The sequence below is a fragment of the Lichenostomus cassidix genome, chromosome 10 (genome assembly GCF_008360975.1).
Source record: "Lichenostomus cassidix isolate B80296 chromosome 10, HeHo_3.0, whole genome shotgun sequence".
NCBI classification, from domain to species: domain Eukaryota; kingdom Metazoa; phylum Chordata; class Aves; order Passeriformes; family Meliphagidae; genus Lichenostomus; species Lichenostomus cassidix.
The window spans coordinates 10,564,041-10,586,469 of record NC_139491.1 but is presented as its reverse complement, the minus strand read 5'-3'; the positions used below and the strand labels follow the sequence as shown (position 1 = coordinate 10,586,469).

Genomic DNA, 22,429 nt, shown 5'->3' with positions numbered 1-22,429 from the left:
TCTACAAAGCTGTGTTGAAAAATGTTTAAGTTTTTCCCTAGGAAGACTCTTGGGTATAAAATGATTGAAATAAAAATTAAAAAATCTACTTCTCATAATAAGTGAAAAAAAAAAAGAAAAAATGGTATTTCCATGCCATTTCCTGTGCTGAGAAAGTCTCCTTTGTTACACACTACTGATCACTCCTGGGAATATTTTTAAATTATCTTTTGATATATGGGCTTCCAACATCTCTTCTGCGTCTGTTCATGTTCTTAGAGGAGACAGATGAGGTTTCTGAGGAATGTTCCTGCTAAAAGGGGATCCCTCATTTAGTACAAAACTGTTACAAGTGTTCCTGATATGCTGCCCTAAATTCCTCCTGTCATTCCCTAATGTAAATAGTGTTTCTCAGTTACAGGTAGGGTGTATGGCATGATGGCTGTAAAATCTTGGCAAGCAGAGAGTTGACAGCACTAATTTACACACAGAGTTGAGGATAATGGAATATTATTATGTTCTTGCATATATATGTAAATATAAGCAACTGTAAAGGAACTACTATTGCAAGTCTCTTGTACAAGTAGTAGTTACCGAGGTAAGATAATTATGTGTATTCTAAGTATCAGCATTCTTTGCAAAACAGTAACTCTCCAGTAAGTTCAAGTCTCAAGTCCTCAGGGACACACAAGGCATAGCTCCCAATTTGCTAATGAACAAATATGTATCACCATCCTTTTAGATGGGACCATTTTAATACTTTGGTTTATCTCTTTTTTTTTTTTTATCCTGTTTCTGGTTAAGTCATGATCAAAAGCAGTTCATCAACACTTTTATCAGGTGGAACTTGTGAAAAAGTTCTATGTTCCTGAAAGTCTGTTTGTACGGAACTTCAGAAAATGGGAGTTTTGAGCCTCACAGCTTTTAAATCCATTTGACCTTTTTTTTTTTTTGTAAACTACTGTTTTCAGTTCTCACCTATATGAGGCTTGCATGGCAGATATGTCACACATAATTTTTCTTGTTTTGTTTGCCATGGTGCCTAAATTTAGACCCTGTCCCTTCTCCAGGAAGCCCCAAGTACAGCTGGAGAAGGGTTCCTTTACCAATATATTTGCTTTGTAAATATTTTTACTTTCATACCTTATTTAAAGATTCCCTTTTGCACAGACACAAGTATTTCCAGACCAGTCTACATTGCCTAAGGCTGCACCCAACCTACACTGCTTTACTTCATGCTAAAAGAAATAAAATTAACCCTACCCTGCAACTGGCACCCTCTTTTGAATACTTATAGTGGACCTGGAGTAAAACAAATACTATCTTCCCCAAAGGCTCTCTTTGCATTTAAGCATTATCTTTCCAGGCTGAGAAACAACATGGTACCAATCACACAGGAGACCTGCTCTACTTGACCTGCAGGGACCTAACTCCTTTGTCCCCCTGGAAGGCTTACATCTCCCTAAGTCTCATACATTTTTTTCCAATGCTATGCAACCCTTGACCACAGCCTGAGTCTAGATCTTAATCACCTATTTTTTTACCCCTAAAAGGCTGCATAACACCAGACTTTTGGTAGCACTTTTACTGTTCCTATAAGGAAACTATTCTCATTAGCCTCTCTTCCCCCAGACGTTACTCTAGCTACTGAGGTTACAAAAGAAAAAACTGAGCAACCTGCTTTTATGTTGGTCCTTCTTCCACTGTCAGGCTGAAGGCCCCTAACATAGCCACCTTGGCTGCCTTTCAAGCAAGGCAACCAACACCTACCTCCTGCAGGTCGAAAGAGATCTCATCCTTCCCTTTGCCCTCTCTCTGGCTGGCCAGGGTCTCGCCCCAGTCCCTAGGTGGAGGGGCTGGGGACACACCTGGGGTCATTCGCATCCTCATGGACGAACCCTCCCGTCCCACCCACACAAGGTGGCACTGTTGGTTTTACTGTATCCATGCACTGTTCCACCTTCCCCAATACTAACACTGATTGGAATTAAAGGGGGTGATTTTCAACCTTCTTCAGTTTCTGAATCCCTTCGCTTTTCCTGTTTGAAGAGTGGGCCTAGTCAGACATTTAACATGGGGAGACTGCTTTGTAGGACTTGTTTTTCTGCCTCATTCCTAGCAGTCACCAAAGCAGTACCCTACAGACCCAGAGGGCTCTAGACTCTATGTTGCTGGTGAAGTCAATGAAAGCACAGCCTTTGAACAAGCACAAATAGAGATTCAGATTTTTTAAGACTACATAAAAAACCCATGGTAGAACAGAGATGTTTATTCTTTAAAAAATGTTAAATACCCTGAATTAAATTACATAATTCCAAGATGCAACTGTGATCAATACATAAATTAATATATAATCCCCCCACTTTTCCGTGCCCCTCTGTTACTGCTTTTATCTCCCCTATACACTATTGCTTTCTGATTATGCATAGCCTCAAAAAACTTGATTAAATTTGCTTAGGAAGAGAATTTCAACTTGATCTATTTTTTCTGTGCACAATATTCTTGACTAACTTTGCCCACTTCAGCCCATTTAAAATTTCTAGCAATTGAAGGGTGAGTTTGTTTGCTTGCAAAGGAATACTCAAACAGCTGTTTAAAGCTAAACTGAAAGGGAAGTTACAATGGAGTTAGTTATCCCTCAAAACAACATTTTTTGGACACGTACACCACTCGAGTGATCCTTAAACATTGAAAGTCTTAACCAGCTAATAGCTCTAAGACTTCCATATTGCCTTTCCCTCACTGGCACCCACTTGCCTCTAAGTTTCTTGCCCAGCCTTAAATTAGGCCAGTTGAATTTGCCAACTCAACGTAACAAATTACTAGATGATTATAAAATCTCTGTTTCTGATCAAGGGCTCTCCTTTTCTCCTTTGAGGAAACACAACACTCCCTAAATGAGGATCAAATCAATAGCAAATATGATTGAAGTCAGATGAAAGTGATAGTAATAGTCAGTTGAACACAAAAGGTGGATCCTGATAAAGAAATTGAAAGCAGAGAGTAGTGAATGCTCCCTTTGCCCATATATCCAGAATGATTCACACACACTGCTCTCCCATTTGCCTTACCAAAAAAATCACTTTTTCCATGCAAAAGCAAAATTTGCAACTTTCAAGTGAAAAAGAAATTAAATGTAAGAAAAGATTTTTATTCCATCATTTCTCCATTTTAAAATATACCATCTTGAGCAGAAAAACACTGCTACTTGTCTGCTGACAACTGGTAGATGACGAAGGAGACTCATTCCCTATTGCTGGCTGCCAGTTTCTTTTCCAGTTTCATTTCCAGGACAGTAGATTTTCAATACATAAAAGTAAAGTCTTCAGAATATAACATGAGTGTCAGATTCCTAGAAATAATCACAATTTCAGCAACAAGAGGGATAATTATTTCAGAGTTAAAAAAAAATCAGAATTCTTAAAGTTTAATCCTACAAGGATAACAAGACAAAAGGATAATGTCTCTATAAGGAGTAATATCCCACAAGTAAACCTTTTCCAGGAAAATGGTAGTCAAAGGCCCAGCATCCATGCCCAAATTCTGGTGGAAGAGGCAAGACATACCCCCTCAGAATGTGTTTCTGTTGTCAATGCTGTCCCTCACTCCCAGCCACAGCAGCCACAGCGGTCCTGGCTAATCCCAAGTCATACTTCCGAAAAGGTTCTCCAAGTATAGCAGTGCTCAGCAATTATTAGGATACCCTGGATTTATGTCACTCTCCCTTAACAGTTGTGCTACATTGAGGAGGCACTGTGAAATTCTGAGACCTTGTGTTTGCTACTTCCAAAATTTCAAAATATAGCTTCTCATCCAGTGAGTGACCTTTATAGGGCCCCCCAAGTAAATCAGGGACAAGGCTAAAAAAGAAAACTAGAGCTCCTTAGGAACAGTAGGGGCTCTGTATGCATATTCTGAAAGCAGAGTCCTATACTATTTTAAACTATCTATTTATAAAGTCTTCATGGATCTTTGAATATGAGAAGCACTTCAAAAATCAGCTTGACTTACAGACATTGTTTACCACGGGACTAATGCTGCAACATTAGAAGATCAAACTAAAAACCATGAGCAAGCACATAGTTAACCATCAGTTTAACCATTAGTTTTATCAGCAGGAGAAAGCTGTATTTTGACTCTACCCAGTGCTTAGAAATCCATTGTTGTCACAGCAGAGGAATCAGGCATTAAAGTGGCAGGCAAGGCAAAACCCCTTTTTTTCCAGATCATATTGGGAAGGTTTAACATATCATAGTGTTATTGCATGCAGCAAGAAACATGAGGAGTTTTTAAATTATTTTCTACAGAACAAATTCTGTTAGTAGGTCTACAGTAGTCTTAGAAGTCTCATGATGCATGACAGTGTGATACAGTCCTCTTCCACTGACCCACGTGCATCCCTGCAGGGGTGTATTCACCAGGATGATGTACAAATATGGAATCGCTATCATTTAAAACAGATTTGCTATTTATTAATGCAATATATACAGATCCAGCTTTGGGAAAATGAATCTTCTTTCCTAATCCAACTTAAACACCTGCTGTTGTGGCAAATAGAAACCTCTCTAATATACAACCAGCATCAGCTAAATGCAGCTAATGAAAGGATATAAAGAGAGGTCTATGCTTTAATCGTTATTAATATTAGAGCTGCTGGGAGGACCCGAGGCCACACTGCGGGCACAGCCGAATAGGCTTTGGGCTCACCCCGCACCACTCAGAGCAGCGTGTGAAAGCCTGCCCGCTGTTTCACGGCGAGCAGAGCGGCCCCGCCGCACCCGCCGCGGCTCCACAGGTCCTGCTCGGCGCCGGCGGCGGGGCCGCGCCGCTCGGCCAGCAGCGGGGCCCGGGAGGGATGCAGCCCCTCCTGCGGGCACCGCAGCCCCGTGCTCCATCACTGCAGAGACCACCCGGCCTTCGAGCCCCGGTACCCGGCCTGGGCGGCGGCAGCGGAACGCAGGAGGAAGGGCTGCTCCCTGCCCGCTCCGCAGCGGCCCCGGCCCGGCCCTTAACGATGCACCGCACGTAGTGTTTTGCAGGAAGTTTCCACGCTCCTGGGTTTAATCCGTGCAAAGCGGGGCTGAAGAGGAGCGCGGCTGAATAGCGATAGAAAGGGGCGGGCGAGGAGGAGGAGGAGGAGGCGGTAGCAGCAGCGGCCGTGTTTAATTTTTTAATTAGGGCGGTTTGAGCATCTCCCGGCGGGTCGCATCGCCGGGCGGCGAGGGGAGCCCGGGCGAGCTGCCCCCGCCGCCCGGGACCACCCCGTACCCCGAGCCGTCGGGACTCCAACCTGGGCTTTCTACAGCTGGCGAGGCGGGCCCGGAGCCGCGGAGAGCTCCGCGCTCCGCCACCATGGGCAGCGCGGGCGCGGAGGACAAGGGTTCGTAGCGCGGCGGGGCCGGCGGGCGGGGCGCGGGGCTGACCTTGCGGCGCCGCCCGGCCCGGCCGCACTCCCGGCGGGGGCAGGGAGGGACGGACGGAGACACCCGGGGCGGAGGGGCGAGCAGGGGCAGGGTGAGCGCCTAAATCTGCCTTCCCCGGGGTAGCGGGGCCGGTGACAGCGAGGGCGGTGCGCGCCATCCTACAGCAACAATTGCTTTGCAGGTGCTTGGTCTCTCGCACCCTCCGTCCCCTGGGAAGCCGGCAACACTTTTCCACATTCACAAGTTAAGGATGATGCTAGTGAACGTTTTATTTTCTTGCATCTCTCTATTATTCAGATCTAGAACACGTATATGAATTCACAACACAGCTCTTGTCCAACGAAGGCTCCAGGCTCATATATTTGCTACGGATAAAATATTTTTGCAATTCATTGCCTGTCGGAAGGCTGGAAGTGTCACTGCTCGGCTGCTGCTTCTTTGCAGGGGAATGCTGTTTCTGGGGAAAAGTGTTGCTTGCACCCTGAGTTACCATGCTGCAAAAACACCGTGCGGGGCTCTCTTTGCAGAGCTGTGAGCCGTGCCTTTATCTGCTGAGCATCCATGTCCTGGCCTTCCTACCTTCACCTCCTTGTACGTTTTAGAACCCATACCCTGAAGAGACAATGCTCTCCCCAGCAATTTAGAGCATATAGGCATGCAGTGAGCACGAGTATGACAGGTGCTCCTTTTGCAGCATTTCTGGCCGCGTGTTGTTAACTCAGGTAGCTCAGACTCTTCAGAGAATTCCATATTCATGCTGATTTCTATTTCTAGTCTATTTTATAGCATTTCTCCATTGTTAGATCTTTTCATCTCACCACCTTCTATGACCAATTTCTTTAACAGCATTTCTGGAATACAGTTTGGCTCCCCTGAACAGATAGTTAAGTGCAAATGAGGTGCTTCCAAAGCTCCCAGAAAATGCCTGTTTAAATGACCCTTTTCAAGTTAGGTTTGCTGTTACTCAAGCACAAGCTCAGGGCTGAAGCTATTTGAAGTACTTTCAGAATGACCACATCCATGAACCAGCAGCTGAGCTGCAGACATCCAAGAAGAGAACAGATGGCCACTGATTTGGCCATTTTGTTACAAACTATCATTTAGGAAGTGAGTTTTTAGGCACCTGAGGCTTAAGAGGATGAATGCTCCCAGCTTGAGATCATGTAAAGATACTCATTTCCAGTACTGAGAGCCATTTGAAGAAAATCCTGTAGGGGGTTCTGTGAGAGAAGGACTGAAACCCAAAACACAAGTAAGATTATCCTGGTTACTTTCTTGATCTTCTCAAGACTCTGTAAACATGAGTAAAGGCGAGGTCTGGAAAAAGTGCCACCCTGTCACCCCAAATCACCAAATGGCTAGGGCTGGGGTCTTCAATCCACACCAAACACTGGCAGAGTTGGGCTGGTGATTCTACTAGAATAAGAATTTTGACATCTTCCTTCCAGCTGCCTCACAATACCTGGTACCCATGGTGTTCGCCTTCATCCCCCCATAGGTGCAGCCAGCACCCCCAGATCATACTTCTGTTTTTCTTAGTTCAGTGCTAAGCTGTTTTCCTCATCCCTATTTTCTTTAGGACTCTGTTTGCTTCTTCCAATGGCCTTTTAGTTCACAGCATGGATGTTAAGGAGCCTTTCTTTTTGCCAGTGTTTATATGGGTAATGAATCAAAGGAGAAGAGTCCTGACCTGTATAAAAAAGAGGCTCTGGGACCTGGCCTGGGTGGCAGGAGCAGAGCTCAGTCTGGGGCCAGCCCCTACAAAGTAGCTCTGCAGATTCTAGCTGATATAATGCCTGTCCCCATCCCGCTGTCCTAAAGGCTAGCTTTGAGGATTTTGGGATCCAGGCCAGGTTAGTTAGCATTCACAGTCTTCTGACTCAGGACTTTGACAGATACACTGCAGCAAATAGCAGGGTATCTGACTAACTGGGAGAGGACATCTCTCTGCAACCTGTGTGTGGCACTAAAATGTGAAAGCAATAAAATGTACTCAAGGTCAGTCTTGGTACCAGGGTTTTGGGGATATATAATTAGAACAAAAATTCCTGTGAACTTTAAAGCTTCAATGACAATTTCTGAAATTCAGGACAAGGAACAGAGGAACACAAACCTGCACATTCGAGTTTCCCAGAACCAATCCCCTCCAAGCAAAATACACAGTTTTCTCATGCAGCTTTTTCAAGCAAACTTTTGTTAAATAAGACTAAGATGTCAATTTCTCCATGTTTCAGCATCAATCAAGCTTTGCACAGAGATCTATCCCATAATATCTTCTGACAAGCACACAATGTACAAACAAATCCCACCTAATTCAGTGTGTAAGCTGCAAAATTAGTAAGACTGGAAGTCATATTCTTGGAAAATAACTCTCTGTGGTGAAGAAATGTCATGTCAAACACAAACATTTGTCTGGACTCAGCTCAGATTCAGGGTTCTGCATGGCCAGCCTATCCCTACCATTTCTCTCAATGTCTTTCAAGAGATCAGCTGGGTTTTTTGAGTCTGGCTTTTCCAGTTAGTGACTATGTACTATTTCCTGCATAAGCTTTTTTAAAATTTTTTATAACCCAGTGCCCTGGGATTTTTGGAAAGTATTTTTTTTTCCTTGACTGGTTTTTGCTCAAATGAACTGATTTCTAACATAAATTTGTGATATTGAACTTTCTGTGCATTTTTTTCCTGCAGAAGGTCAAACTTAATAGAAAAATTGGAAGTATGCCCAATGAAAATCCATACAGCAGGTGGGCTTTACCTATGATATATTTTTAGAAAATAAATATTGCTTGTTGTTGACATTACCTCTAATTCCCATAGGCTATCTTTCTTCCATCTTAACAGGAATTAAAACAGCATGACCCGAAGAGCAGAATATAACTCAAAACAAGGAAGGATCACATAAACAGTTCTATAGAATAAACAGAACATTGGTTGTTATACTCTGACAAATGTGTAAAGACTAATAGGAAACCTTATTATTTAATATCTACTATATTGAGGTTTATTGCTAAAAAATAAATACTTGCGGTTTGCCCTTTTGATCTTTGTTTTAAAATTTTAGGGTTTTAGGATAATAGTAAAAAATCTCACAAATTTTGATGTGAGAAAGGAGTCACCAAACAAGATAAAATTCTGTCCATTTCTGTCTGCTCAGGAACACCAAACCTTACTTTTACTTTTTCTGTTGCATTTCCTTGTGGGCTGACTCAGAGTATGGCTCCTCTCAGCCATGACTGCAGTAGAGAGTAGAGATACTGGAATTCCCCTGTACCTGGCTTAGCAGGTACCTGAAGCAGTGTAGCCATGGCAGCACAGAGCTCTGAGTGGCCTAATTACTCTGCCAAGAAATAAATGGATACTGGTAATTCCCCGGGGGAAAAAGAGGTTGAATTGTTAACAAAAAGTTTTCCCCCAAGGTACATTCGTTAAATAGGTGTTAGCAAGAGCCAGAAAACCTCAAGTTCTAACCTTAGAATAAAAATGTCTTTGTCCTTTGGCACTTTTGATGTCCAAGTCCTTCCAATTCTCCCGCTGCCTATAGATAAAAAAGAAAGATGGGATTTCAACATCTGATGGAAAACCTAAAATAAAGCAAAATGATCCCCACCCCCAATTAAAATCAATACATAAGATCTCCTTAAAAAGACAAATATAAAAAGTTTCTCCTTTCTGGAAACATGCAGAGCTCTCCTGGTGGCAGCAGCGGGGTGGAGTTGCTTGAGCATCCTGCCTCCATAGGACACACGTGAGGGTCAGTCCCCTGAGCAACGCGAGGAGCACAGTCATGTTTACTATGCCTGTAAAAATGGCAGGGTATGTATGTACTTAAGGGGAAGACCAAGGAGAAGAAACAAATGAGAGCAAGATCTAGGGGAAGGGAATTTAATTGTTTAATTGAATTTAATGTTATCTATTCTTCCACCAATCTTTGCTCATCCACAAGAGTAGACATGTATAGAGAAAGGTGAAGGGGTAATTTTACCAATCTGCTCACTTTCTTACAAACTCAAAATACAGGCAGCATTTTTTTCTGAAACTGGAGCCCAAGACTTCACTAAAATTGCACTGTCTTTTATTTTACAAGTTGGATCTATTTATTTAGACTCTGAGCTAAATTGAATGAGCAAAATCCACATTATTTGGCTGAAATTGCCTTTGAGGTCAAAGCAAGTTTAACTAGTTTAAGCACAGAGATGTAAAGCCATTTCAGAAAACATATCAGGGTTCTCCATGTGGAGACCTTAGAGAGTATTGCCAAATCACAATCTGTAAACTTGTGCCCAGTCTGACAAAATGCTGTTTACAACAACTGAGATTTCTGTTTTGAAGAGACAGCCAGAAAGTTGTGAATTTACTGTCTCAAAACAGAGGCCAGTAAGTGAATTGTGTGTGGAGGCTAAAAGTTGCAACTTTATCACATTAATTTAAATGTGAAAAAACAACAGGACTGTTCTAAAAACCAAGCTGGCTTTCATTTTCAAATGTTCATATGCTACAGCTCAGATATATACACCCCATTTAGAGCTAACCACACTGATTTGATGTTTCTATGCAGGCAAAGAAGCTGTAAAGGTGAAAATCCCACAGAGTCACCAGGATGTGATGCCCAATGATGAGCAGTAATTACTGCAGCAACACTTCAGCCAGCATGAGTGTCAACGAAATGTCTGCCTTCCCTCTGACTTTGGAACAAAAAACTGGCTTTGCCTTTGTGGGGATTTTGTGTGTTTTCCTGGGACTTCTAATTATCAGATGCTTCAAAATCTTGCTAGACCCCTACAGCAGTATGCCTTCTTCCACATGGGAAGATGAAGTTGAGGGGTTGGATAAAGGAACATTTGAATATGCTCTTGCATGAAAACGCACAGAATATCCTGCCTTAAATTTGATGTTGATTTCATTTTGGAAACCAACTGTTGTTACATTTGTTATACATACATGCATTTTTGAGATATGTTGGTGGCATCAATTTTGTTAAATAAATATTTGTTGCAAACTCAAAAGGCACTTCACGTTGCTTTTATGTGACGAGCAGTGGAATAGTAGATAAGAAATGGCTAACAGCAAACAAATACGCAATAATTCACTAGAAAGTTACAACGCCCAGTGTTTTAAGGATCAGATTATATCTGGGTCTTTAGAGGAGGATCTCATGTCTAGTGTCTCATGATAGGTTGAAGAAAAGAACACACAAGACAGGCTCATTCATGAATGGTGAATGTTTAAGTGGTAGCCCCCTCCCCTCCTTATCCAATACAACTTTCTGAAACTCAGTGTCTGTACTTGTATGCTGAGGATACAAAAGTGGAGAACAACAAATGGTTGTGGCTTAGAGGAGGTGCCTGCAAGAGGTGTGTGTCCATGTTTTTATTCCACTCAGTTACAGAAGATGATTTAGTTTGAAGTGGAACTTAATCTGTCTGGTAAACAGCAGTAATTACACCAGCTTGGCAAGGCCAAAGCAGACACCATCATGCTGCTTACCCATTTTTACCCAGCCCCCAGGAGGGATGGGGTCCAGAGCTCTGTACGCTCCAGCCACTCTCCACAGCTGGTTCTGTTTGTGCTCCTGCAGTTGTGCTCAGTATGTGATCTGGACTGTCACTGATGAACTGGTCATGGAAGATCCTATCAAAGCAGAAGTGAAAGAGTGAAAGCAGAGACTCAAATCTGGATATTCAAGGTCACCCTCACACACACAGCTGTTTAGCAAGTGTGACAGCACTTGACAGAAATTCAATTCTGTTTTTAAGAAGGCTGGCATTAGAATTTTAGGCACTGTCACTTTTGCTAAACAGCTCTGTTTGCAATGAGGAGCTAAGACAGGGAGATCAGTTACAGCAGTTGTTTTCTTTTTCATGTATTCTGAAAAATGCATGTTATTCCTTTCGCCCTGTACACTAGGCAGAGGCAGACTGTGGAACTGCAAACCTCAAGTGCCATTTGGAACATGAAATACTTGATTGCACAGAGAAGGACATGAATCTCCTGTCTGAAAAATACAAGAGAGGAACAGCCAACATTCATCTACACGGGTCCATTCAAATTATAAAACATAAACAATTTTGTGAATATAAAGGCTTTTCAACTGCTTCAGATTATACATCAAAAAAATTCCAGACCCTCAGAGATTTAGTATATTGCATTTATTCTAGTTAATTTAGCCATAGAATCCAAGGTAGATATCAGTACAGTAATTCACGTGATCTGTTATTGCTGGATAGGATCATCCACTGCACAGACCTGACACTGCCATTCTTTTTATGTACATCTAACCAGCACAGCTGAGCTCTGTGCTGTCAGGTTAGAGTGCTGAAGGTACTTAAGTTATCTGGGTTAAACAGAGCTCTGTTATCTCTAAACTACACTGCAAACATATCCAAAGAACCCCAATATTGTCTTATTACTTTTGTTCTTGACCTAATCTATTGCTGGAAGCAATCATCTAATTCCCTTATAATTACAAAGCTTCATCATTTCCTGCCTGCTCTTTTCTGCATCCCTAAAAAGACAAGGAAGTCAGCCTTCCCAGAAATAATAAAGAGAAGATCAGTTTTCAAAGGTTTTCCATAAATACACCGAATAAAACTTTAAATAGGGTCAGGAGTAAATGGTTTAAAACCACATGTAGGACAAGAGGACCCCCCTAAGACGGATCCCACTGACTTCACGGAACCCTCTGCATAAAATACACTGAGCAGATCCTGTCTTGAACTCTTGTTATCTGCATGCCTATATCTGCAGAACTGAAAGATAGAGAGAATATCATCTGAGCAGAATCAGGAATACCTGGGAGGGAAATGGAGATAACAAAAGTATTTTCAGGCCCCCTTAGAAATTTTGCAATGCCATAAACCCAGTAATTGTAATGGATAGGTACATTTGCTAGTTAATAGTTAACAAGCTAGAATGCCTTTCTAAATCACCATCCAGAAATGTTTTGAAAGAGTGGGATTGGATGGTCTATTCAGTATATTAGACAGGAGGAAAATCTGGCCAATAAGGCTGAGTCTGTAATGCCTCAAAGAGAGGGTCACACTATACGCATGAATAAAAGAGGCACACTGTCCTTCCCTAAAAACACAGGATTGAATGGTAAGTTAAATTACTCTGAATAAGGTAAACTTGATTATTTATGCATAATGCTTGAAAACTAACCACAGAATTAATGGCAAATAACAGTTCAGAGATCTCTGGAAATATATTGTGAAAACCAAAGTAGTATTTTCAAGAACAGCAGAAAGGTAAGAGACTTTACTTTTCCTAGCAAAACACTAATATGGGAATAAGACTGTGAAATGACAATCATTTTACTTAGTAGCTAAAGTTTCATTGTCATCAAAGAATCAGGATTTCATTCAGTCATGGAGACGGAAACAAACCTAGTGTCACTGACCTCAATGACAGATTTGTTTTTGCTCCTTCATGCTTGAAGATGAAACACTTCCTTGCAATTTTAAAAGGCTGAAGTAAGCAGAATACTATCTATGATCATAAAATAATAATAATAATAATAACAATAAACCAAAGCCAGTAGAAGTGAAATAAGATAAATAAATTTAGTATGTTGCTGTGAGGCTTACAAAACATTAAGTAGGAAAACCAACATAAATATGAGGGGTGACAAAGTGGTGTCCTAGCAGGGAAATGACAGCAGAATATTACCCATAGCTGATGGAAGAAATGAGAAAATATGCTTTAGCTGTATCTCATACTGAAGATGGAAGACATCTGATTATCAGGTCTTCAAATTACAATTTGGATATGTGATTTTAGAGAAAATTTACACTGCTGAGCTACAAATATTGACACGGTATTTTATCTTTCAGTGCCAAAGGGCCAAATGCATTTCAAAAAATCCTTGAGAAATTTCAATTGAAAAAATCTTGGCAGTTCATCCAGCCCAACCCCTTGTGAAAATATGGAACTTTAAAAAAATGTCTGTAATGGGCTTATTTATCCAGATTTTCAGTTCATATATTTGTTTATAAGATATATTTTGTTTCTAAAACTTTTTGCTTTGACAAATGCATGCCGAGTTTCAATGTCTAAGTATGCATTTGAACAAACCTGGGCTCCTACAGCATTATACAAGTCTATACAGCCACACTCCCTAATCTCCTTAGAAATATGTTTCAAGACATATGATTGCCATCATTTCAATAGCTCATTTCAGGGCCATCTAAGGCCATACTTTAAATTCTGTAAAGATACTTAACCCACTGAAGGCCATAAATATACATACTCTTTCTTCTCTTGGAGTTTTTGTTTGCTCGTTCTCTTTCTTTGAGGGGATCTGTGTGGGGAAGAAGAGGTGAGAAGCAGATTATACAGCTGTATGTTCACCTCTCTATGGGCTGCCTTTCAGAGGGACCTAGACAGACCAGAGGAATGGGCCAACAATCTGATAACATTCTACAAGGACAAATGCAAATCCTGTACCTCAGACAGACTCAATATCTGCCCCATACAGGGAGCAACTATCCTGGAAGAGACTGGATGAGCACCAGGCTACAGAGGAGTCAGCCCAATACTAGCCATGTGTTAATTGCATGATCATGTTCCAAGCTTGTGTACATGGACGCTCACCATGTTGCTCTGCCCTTTTGTGGGTTTTCATAAAACAGATTGAAACTAGAAGAGTTCTTTGCCCATTTACAGCTCAAGCCTTTACCTCCTTTGGAGCTTGTATCAGGCTACTGCTAGTTTGGTTAGAGGGTCAAGTACAACCACCACAGATGGAAACATCTCCACAAACTGTCTTTGCTTCAACTATGTTTTTACTCAATGAATCACAGGATGACAGTTTCATGGATATTTCGTAAGGTGGGGGAGAGGGGGAGAGCTTCTCATGGAAAATGTATCTAACCATGCAATATAATAGAAATAGTTTATTTATATCTTTTATAGCAGAAAACCAGCAGCCAACATTAGGAAGACTGCTAAGAGATTCAAAAGAAAATTCTCAGAACTTCATTATTTGAGGAGCAAAGATCTGATGTGAAACAACACTAAACCCTCTGCTGTAGCTGCAATTAAGTGGCTGCAGCCACAGAAGAGCACACGGATCAGTGACCTAAGTCTGTGGCATCCCTGAAGATGTCAATGAACAATGCACCAAATGTATTCTTGGATCCAAATGCAAATCGCTTTCAAGTTAACATAATTAATGAAGACCCTGACAACAATGAAAAAACCCAAGAGGATGTGGGCTCTGACCCACCACATTATGAAGAAACATCTTTTACTGATGAAACACATAACAGACTGAGAATCAGTTACAGACCAGGAAAAAGAGAATTATATGACAATTTCCTTCAAAATGGGGAGAAAACAGAAGCTAGTTTACATCCCTATGATACTCACAGTAAAATGTATTATCTACAAACTTTTGGCCATAACACAATGGACCCAGTTCCCAAAATTGATTATTATAGAAACACTGGCAGCGTCAGTGGGAATAAGATCAACAGACCAAGCTTATTAGAAATTCATGAACAACTGGCAAAGGTAAGTGAAAAGGAATAATACAATTTTTCTCTATTCCATTTCCAGACTATTAATTCTCTTTATTAATAGGAAAAAGTCCTTAAATTCATGGACCTTGCCCAGGAGAAAAAGTACAAGTAACTACTTACCATATTTCCTTTGGTAGCTGCAGTTTGTTTTCTGCTCTGTACCTGGCTCAAAGCAAAGTTTTTTATTAAAAGGTAATCACAATGTACTTGATAAGCAGAAAAACATAGCTTAATCTTTTCTGAAAGTATGGATCTACCAAATCTCTTCTGTTTCACATAAGTTAGGATGGCAGATGGTGAATGTCAATTCATAACTTAACCATGCTACACAATTCACATTTACTCTAAACTTGAATTTACATCAGTGAATAACTAATTTTGACATATTCCTCCATTGTACTCATTAAGAAATATAAGTATTATAAAAATATTATGTGCAACCAATGTAATTTCAACTAATCAGGATAGCAGACAACAGTTTTCAGGTGCTGATTCAGTGAACAAATTGTGGACTCATCAGGGCAGGGCAGGAAAGAGAAAGACCATTGCTATAGTTAAATTGAGACTGTAAGTGTCAATATGCAGCAAAAACTCCTGTTCTTTTTTCTGTGTTAGACATTGGTGAAATGAGAAATCTTGAGAGAATACAAGCTCTCATGCCCATTCTGTTCACTTTTTCATACTTCTGAGGTCTGAGTAATTTGGACAAGCTTCTGATTTTTGAACGCTGGTCTAGATCTTGTTCAGACTTCTGTTCTGTGGAGATTCCTCTCTCCTAAGGAGGGTTAATATAAAGTAATGAAATCAAGAAAAAAATAGCCATTTGTAAATTAGGACCTGATTCTTTAGGATCTTACTAGGGCAGCTTCCTAGTTTTGGCCTGACTTACTCAAATGAAGGTCTCCACAGACCTGTGTAAAATGGTGGACATGGAAAGGAGAAGTATTTCCAAAGAGGAAAACAAAGCAGATAGGAAAAGGGAAAAATACTAATTTAATATCCCTACTCATTTGCAGATGTACAAACTGCTACTCAATGGACTAAACATATTTCCACGCCCAGAAGAAATTTCCTCTTATAGAAATAATTTACTTCAGTAGTGGCCAGAGAGGAGTAAAACTGTGTCTTGGCTTTGAGCATAATGCTGAATGAACATGTACTGAATATTAGCATATTAAAGGATTTTCGGTTTTGATCATAACCAGAAAATTCCAGTTTTTTTACTGTTGTATCTCTCAAAGGTTTGTCTATTTTAAACAAAATTAGATCAACATTTTTAGGATTTTTTTAAGGCTTTCACTTAAAGAAGATTCAAAAGAAGGCAGATTACATCACAGAATAATGAAGAGAAAATTGTTTCACAGGTTGGGACTGTTAGGAAAGAGAAAAGAGCATAATCTAACTTAGTCATTTCCAGACTTTTTCCAGTATCCAGTATCCATCTTACAGAAAGATAATCTTATGCCTTTTAAAATAGGAAGGTGAATGTCATAGGTAATGGGATTTTTGTTACACTGGCAACCTGCTGTGCCCTTATGTGGGTTGTGGCCCTGGTCTGGGAGCACAAGCACAGCTCTGGAACAAACGACGCCCCATTAGCACGGATGGAGCCTATTCCTGGCTGCCCCATGGTCTCACTTGGTGACCTTGGACAAATCACTTCAGTCTGCAGAGCTTATTCTGAAGAATAAACAAACACAAGGTCACCAAATAGGAGCTTAGTAGGGAAGGGAATTGAGATGTCTGAAAAGGCAGGGCTCCTCTCAGGAGGCACAGGCTGTACATGCACTGGATGGGGCTCCAGCGCCAGCAAGGAGGGATGACATTGCTCGCTGAGCATAGATGGGGGTTACAGTAATAGCCCAAGGTGCACTTCTGCAGCAGATGCTTTATTCCCTTTTTACTTAAGCACTAAAATCTGGGCTTGCCACACCATACCCCAAGGCAATCCTGCTCCTCTCGCCCCCAGTTTGAAACTCAAGTTGTTGAAGACAACTGTTCTGTCAGAGCCCGTTGCCAGATTCTGATAAGAAGTGGCATATGTTTGACTTCAGATTGCTAAACATCACATAAGCATTCCCATTGTGCTTTGATGCTGGGCTCAACACCAGAAGATAAATATTAATATTTAATACATTTTTTAATATGTAATTTTTCAAATGTCAGAATGCAAGACAGCCTGAAAGGAACTTCAAATATCTACTTTCCACACTGCTGGAGTCAAATGTGTGTCATCTTTTAGCAAGATGTGTCAGTTTTTGCACATATTAAGCCAATTAAATCCCTAAAAAATAGTCTAAGTGCTATTTCACAGCTGATGGCTGGTGATAATTACTAGGGCTTAATATTTACCCTACATAAGAAATAATCTAACCTTTCTTCCTCTTGGCTATTCTCCACACTTGTTATGGAGACTTGATGAGCTCATCATCTTTAACCCCAGGAGAGATGAAGACTAAACCATTCTGAAACAAGGAAAGGAAAATGTTTGGGTTAGTTCTTTTTCTTTTTTTAAAAAGCAGTTAATTTTTATTTTAGTAGCTTTTCAAAATGTTCTGTCACTTTTATTCCACATCCTTAATGCATGAGTAGCACAGGTACAGCTGCTTGGTAAATAACCAATCATTCACTAAAGCACACCAATTTAAAATGCATTTATGGAAGGTTTAAGGCCATAATTTATGATAATGGCATAGAGAGCACAAATTAATTCAAAGTACAGAGGAAACAACTTGTTTCAAGTACAAAGACCAAACCCTTTTAATTTTTTTGTCTTTGAAATTCTAACCACTGTAGCAAAAGTCCCTCATATTATTCTGCTGATGTTCCTTTACTCACTTTAATCATTTACTGTATGTTGAGCAAACACAGACATTATTATTTCAGGGTAAGAATTGTAGAATTATCTAAGTATCTCAAAGGAGCTCAGAGTCACAGGATTTCAATAGACCTTGTATTCCCACTTTTCTTAAGGCCAACAGGGCAATAGGCACCAAGTTTAGCCCATGTCAAAATGTATTATCCGGTTACTTATTTTTCATTTGTGAGCACAACCCTGGATTTATTGTGTCAAAGGCATTCAACAACCTTACATCATTTTGCCTAGAGCCCCTATCCTTGAGAGGCAAGTCCAAACATTAGTGGAAGAGGCATATAGAGTTGGTCTTCATGTCTGCCTTGGGTTTATGTGTTGGGTATTTTTAAATCCATGGACAAAATATAGGAACAACCTGAAAGTTAACCAAGATTTAAAATCTCATGTTTCACAGAATCACAGATGTCTTTCCTCCTTGACCTGTTTAGTTAATCTGAAAATATCTTCATCACCCTTCAAAGCCTAAAAGCATCTTGATTCCTCTCCAGGAGTGGCACCCACTCCTGACTTCTGCCAGACTATGGCAGGGTGCAGGGTCTTTCCTGAAGGCCTTTGAGGAGGACCCAGAAAAATCAGACAATTGCTAACCTAATGCCAACTCATCAGAGAAACAGTGAGACCTCTGAATTTAAAAAGAAAAAAAATTAAAACACAACAACGAGTATAAACCTCAGCATCACGACTAATTCCTATTCAAGCCACAAGAAACACTTCATGGGGCTAAATTGCCTCAGAGGTTCTGGGGCAAAAGAGCTGAAGACATAAAATACAGATTTATGTCTATAACTGGATGTGAACAATCTAAAATTCTGAGGTAATTACTCTGGTTACAGCATAAATATGGCAATTCCTAATCGTATCTACTATAGTAACACCAGTGGTGACTAAACCACAGAAAGGATTATTCATTTACTACATTTCACTGGCATTTCTCTAACCATTTTCAGGACTATGTTACCCATCTGCTGCTACAGTTATGTTTGTACTTTATTCAGTAGGAAACACTAGATTTCACCACAGAACTTAACCATGCCTCACTCATTTAAGTCTCTTTTCACTGTTTGCAATTATCCCTGTTTCTACACTTAGCCTTATTCATAAATTGTTGCAAGAGCGTGCAGAGGCCAACCACAAGACCCTCATTATGTTAGATGCTCTACTAACATGTCAACACAACACATATGTGGAATAGCTTAAAACAAAAACAGGTTAGTATCAGATCAGGTAATAACATATGTACTCTGCTTAAGCAATTCTTTCATCTTCTCCCCTTGTTAGCAAGCCCACCTGCTGATACCTGGTGTAAGCAGAATATTACTCTCTACTCCAGTGACAGTACAACCTGATCTTTGGAATTCTTTTCTGTTATGTCTCTCTTATGCAGCCAGGTGTCCCCTGCCTGGCACAAAAAATGTATTTGTTTTCTGTGTGATCCTCCAGAACATCGCTGTGAGCACCGGCTCAGTCGAGAGAGTGGTGAATGGAGAAAGCACCGCTGGAGATGAGACAGCAGCCAGCAAGGAAGAAGAAAACAAAACAGGATTTGTCAAGTTTGGATGGGTGAAGGGTGTGCTGGTGAGAAACTTACCTGCATTAAAAAAAAAAAAATTAAAATAATGTAAAATCAGTTCTATTACACTTAAGTCTTTAAAGAATTAAGAGCAGGATGTTATGACTTCAGGGATTTTTAAAAGCCTGAAATGCACTTTATCACCCTTCTGGTTTTTAACCTCACTTTCAACATTGAACTAATGCAGTAATTTTTCTTTAAAACCTAGGTAAGATGCATGCTTAATATTTGGGGTGTGATGCTCTTCATTCGACTTTCCTGGATTGTAGGTCAAGCAGGAATTGGTATGTATCTTATTTAATATCATTTTCAACAGTGAAAGGGATAAAGAGGATAAATTATACATGATCATGATTAATATATAATCTGAGATGTGCATTTGCATGTTGAACTAAATAATGTTTTCAAATGCTTGCCAGGGTAAAAGACATTAATCCTCTAAACTATTGGAATTTTCCAGACTCACAGCCAAATTACTGCTTAGAGGCATAGATCTGTTAACTATGCATATGATCATCACATTTGAATATTTCTAAGCTTTAGTGAAATTTGTATTTAGATCCTGTAACAGATGTAAACTTTATGACTTGGGCCAATTTCTAATATGTGCGTACAGAGTTAACCTTTAAGAGTTCACACTTTGCTTATCTGTGAAACCCAAACCTTGTCATCTACATATTATAAACAACACTTCTTCACACTTCTCTGCAGAGATGAAAACAGTACTGGAAGGAGGTCTCATCAGGAATTTGCTATTTTTAACTACAGAACAGCACTAGATACTACTGTACTATGAAAGACTAAGTTTTAAAAACTCTGTTACAGCTTTCATAGAAATTAAATAAGTACATTTCATTGTGTGCTGTATCTTTGCTTCTTCATTGTGCAATTCATTTAATCCAAATTCCAGATCCCAGATCCCTGGCAGACTGGGCCCTGAGGCCTCCATCCAGTTGAGTGTTCAGTGAAACTGATGAGAGGAAAGTGCTCCCAGCCTTGCAGGTCTCCAGCACTGCAAGAGCCGCTCAGTGAGGTGCAATGTCCCCCAGCTGGGTGGTACAGTAGCTCTTTTTAGCACTTTTAAAGCTACTGCTCTGGGGAAACCCAGAAACCTGAGCTGCAATGGCAGTGTCTCTCTGTGATCCATGATCATACAATTACAGCAATGGGGCCCTGATCTTTGACTGGCACCCAGATATTATAAAAAACAGCAATCCAAAGACATGATGGCAAGTATTCCTGTTTGGATGCTCACAGAATGGAAACATTCAGTAATATTGAGCAGTGCCAGCTCTGCTGGGCTTGGATAAAAGTCAGTGCTCAGAATCAGATTGAATAAAAGTATCATTCACATCCTTGTTAATGGAAGTGAAATGAAACATCTCCAAAATTTTGCATGGTTGAAGTCTCATTTCCAGTAAAAAGCAGTAATTTCACAGAAGTTTCACTTCAGCAAGACTGAGCTTTCAATAAAAGAGTAACAAATGAAATGCTTATTAAGAAAAAAAATCACAAACTTACAGAGACACGAATAGGAAAAGAAAAACCAACCCAACAATAAAAGATCCAGAACTAAGCGGAAGAACTTTACTACTTCTGCAGTGCTCCATGCATGGCTCCAGCACTGTGCCTGACAAAAGGGTGCTTTCTGATTTTATGATGCATACCAAATGAGCACATACAGCCCAGGGCACTCATAACTATATGCCTTGCCATGAAAATTCTGCATCTTAATATTGCCAAGACTTTGCTCTGGGGTTTCATGCAAAATTAGTTTTTAAGGGCAGTTTAGTAACTTATTGAGATCATCAAGAAGTATTACTTTGTTTTGAGGTGTGAGAATAGCCATAGGCAAGAGTAATTCATTTTGGAACAACTTACTTAGGAGCCATATGCCTGGTTTTCAATCTAAACTTTAATCAGATTTTAACATTAATTTGCACCAACATCAGTTACAACTTTTCTGCTTCCATTTTTAATTTTACCATTTTAACTCATTGATAAGCAAGCTCTTCGTTATTACGGTTTATTGCTCTGCTGTTGCTTTTTAAAATTGCATGTGTTATGCAAGGGGGTTACTTTTACTTCTGAAAATGAGACGTCAAATTCCATTTGAATAATTTCTCAATGCACTTTTGGCATGCCTTATAAGCAATAAGCTCTAAGTCCCTAGCCAAGCTGCTTAAGGAGAACAGTGATGGAAGCTCATCATCACCAAGGCTCAGGGATTTCACTGGGTACTGCTACCAACATGGAAATTAAATGAGACAGTTAAACCACCATCTGGGCACCATTTATGTCTCCATCATTAGAGGGCCAAACAGAGACAACCCAATTATTTCCATGCCCTGATAGGCTGTCTTGGGCAAAAGCTCTTAAAGGAGAAAAAATGGGATTCCACAAGATTCTCTGGTTATCATCAGCTGGGAAAAAGGGACAGTATAGTTCTGACAAATTCCAGGCCCAAAGCTAGTCTGGTATTTCCACCTAACATGTGGGGACTCTCTGAAATCTACAGATGTACCTATAGATGGAATGGTTTGCCAAAGGCAGGGAAAAACACCAGGTTTATGCTACCTGAAAATCTGGCCCCGAATATTACGATTAGGATAAATTACAATATATTACAATGATCTTTTGGTTGAGTCACTTCATTTTATGCACTTTTCTTCTTAAATGCTAATTTTTTTTTTTTTTTTATATTGTCATTAAAGCCTTCCCATGAAGATATTACTATCAAATTAGCAAAATATCTGACCCTATATATACATATACATATTAACAATATGAACTGTGAAATGCAATAGAAAATCCTTGAAAAGTATCCTTAGGATGCACATACACTTACCAAATAATTCTAAAACTACTTTGAGAATTATGTGTCTAACTTATTCAATATAAGAGTTAACAGCTGATTAAAAGTCATACCCACCACTTCTCAGAGACAAAATTTGCATGGTTGAACAATATCCTTCTATGTAATGGCAGCTGACTGAATGGAATGACCATTTGGATTTTTTTTATACAGACCTAAATATAAAACACTTGCATGACTAGTTAGTAA

At 40.1% G+C, this 22,429-nt stretch overlaps 3 protein-coding genes across 7 annotated transcripts in view; 2 read left to right on the top strand and 1 right to left on the bottom strand.

The window, feature by feature from the left end:
- Positions 1-4,728: 4,728 nt before the first annotated feature.
- Positions 4,729-11,026, bottom strand: LOC146432724 (uncharacterized). The gene is made up of 3 exons (XM_085070596.1): positions 10,887-11,026; positions 8,871-8,937; positions 4,729-7,092 (listed from the first exon to the last, which is right to left on the bottom strand). The coding sequence occupies exon 3, from the start codon at positions 5,557-5,559 to the stop codon at positions 4,729-4,731; it is 831 nt and encodes a 276-aa protein (XP_084926722.1). The 5' UTR covers positions 5,560-7,092; positions 8,871-8,937; positions 10,887-11,026.
- CTXN2 (cortexin 2) lies at positions 5,220-10,405 on the top strand. 2 transcript variants are annotated; one of them, XM_085070598.1, is made up of 3 exons: positions 5,233-5,359; positions 9,086-9,215; positions 9,958-10,405. In XM_085070598.1, the coding sequence occupies exon 3, from the start codon at positions 10,012-10,014 to the stop codon at positions 10,258-10,260; it is 249 nt and encodes an 82-aa protein (XP_084926724.1). In that variant the 5' UTR covers positions 5,233-5,359; positions 9,086-9,215; positions 9,958-10,011; the 3' UTR covers positions 10,261-10,405. The 2 variants fall into 2 exon arrangements, with proteins under 2 accessions (XP_084926723.1, XP_084926724.1); XM_085070597.1 differs by lacking the exon at positions 9,086-9,215 and having other exon boundaries at positions 5,220-5,359.
- A 1,332-nt stretch (positions 11,027-12,358) lies between the features above and the next one.
- SLC12A1 (solute carrier family 12 member 1) overlaps positions 12,359-22,429 on the top strand; it is a 46,322-nt gene continuing 36,251 nt past the window's right edge. For 3 of the 4 annotated variants that reach the window (XM_085070595.1, XM_085070594.1, XM_085070592.1), the window contains exons 1-4: positions 12,359-12,497; positions 14,313-14,912; positions 19,236-19,370; positions 19,574-19,649. In XM_085070595.1, coding sequence (XP_084926721.1) covers positions 14,502-14,912; positions 19,236-19,370; positions 19,574-19,649 — 622 coding nt within the window. In that variant the 5' untranslated portion in view covers positions 12,359-12,497; positions 14,313-14,501. The other variant, XM_085070593.1, reaches the window with a different exon arrangement.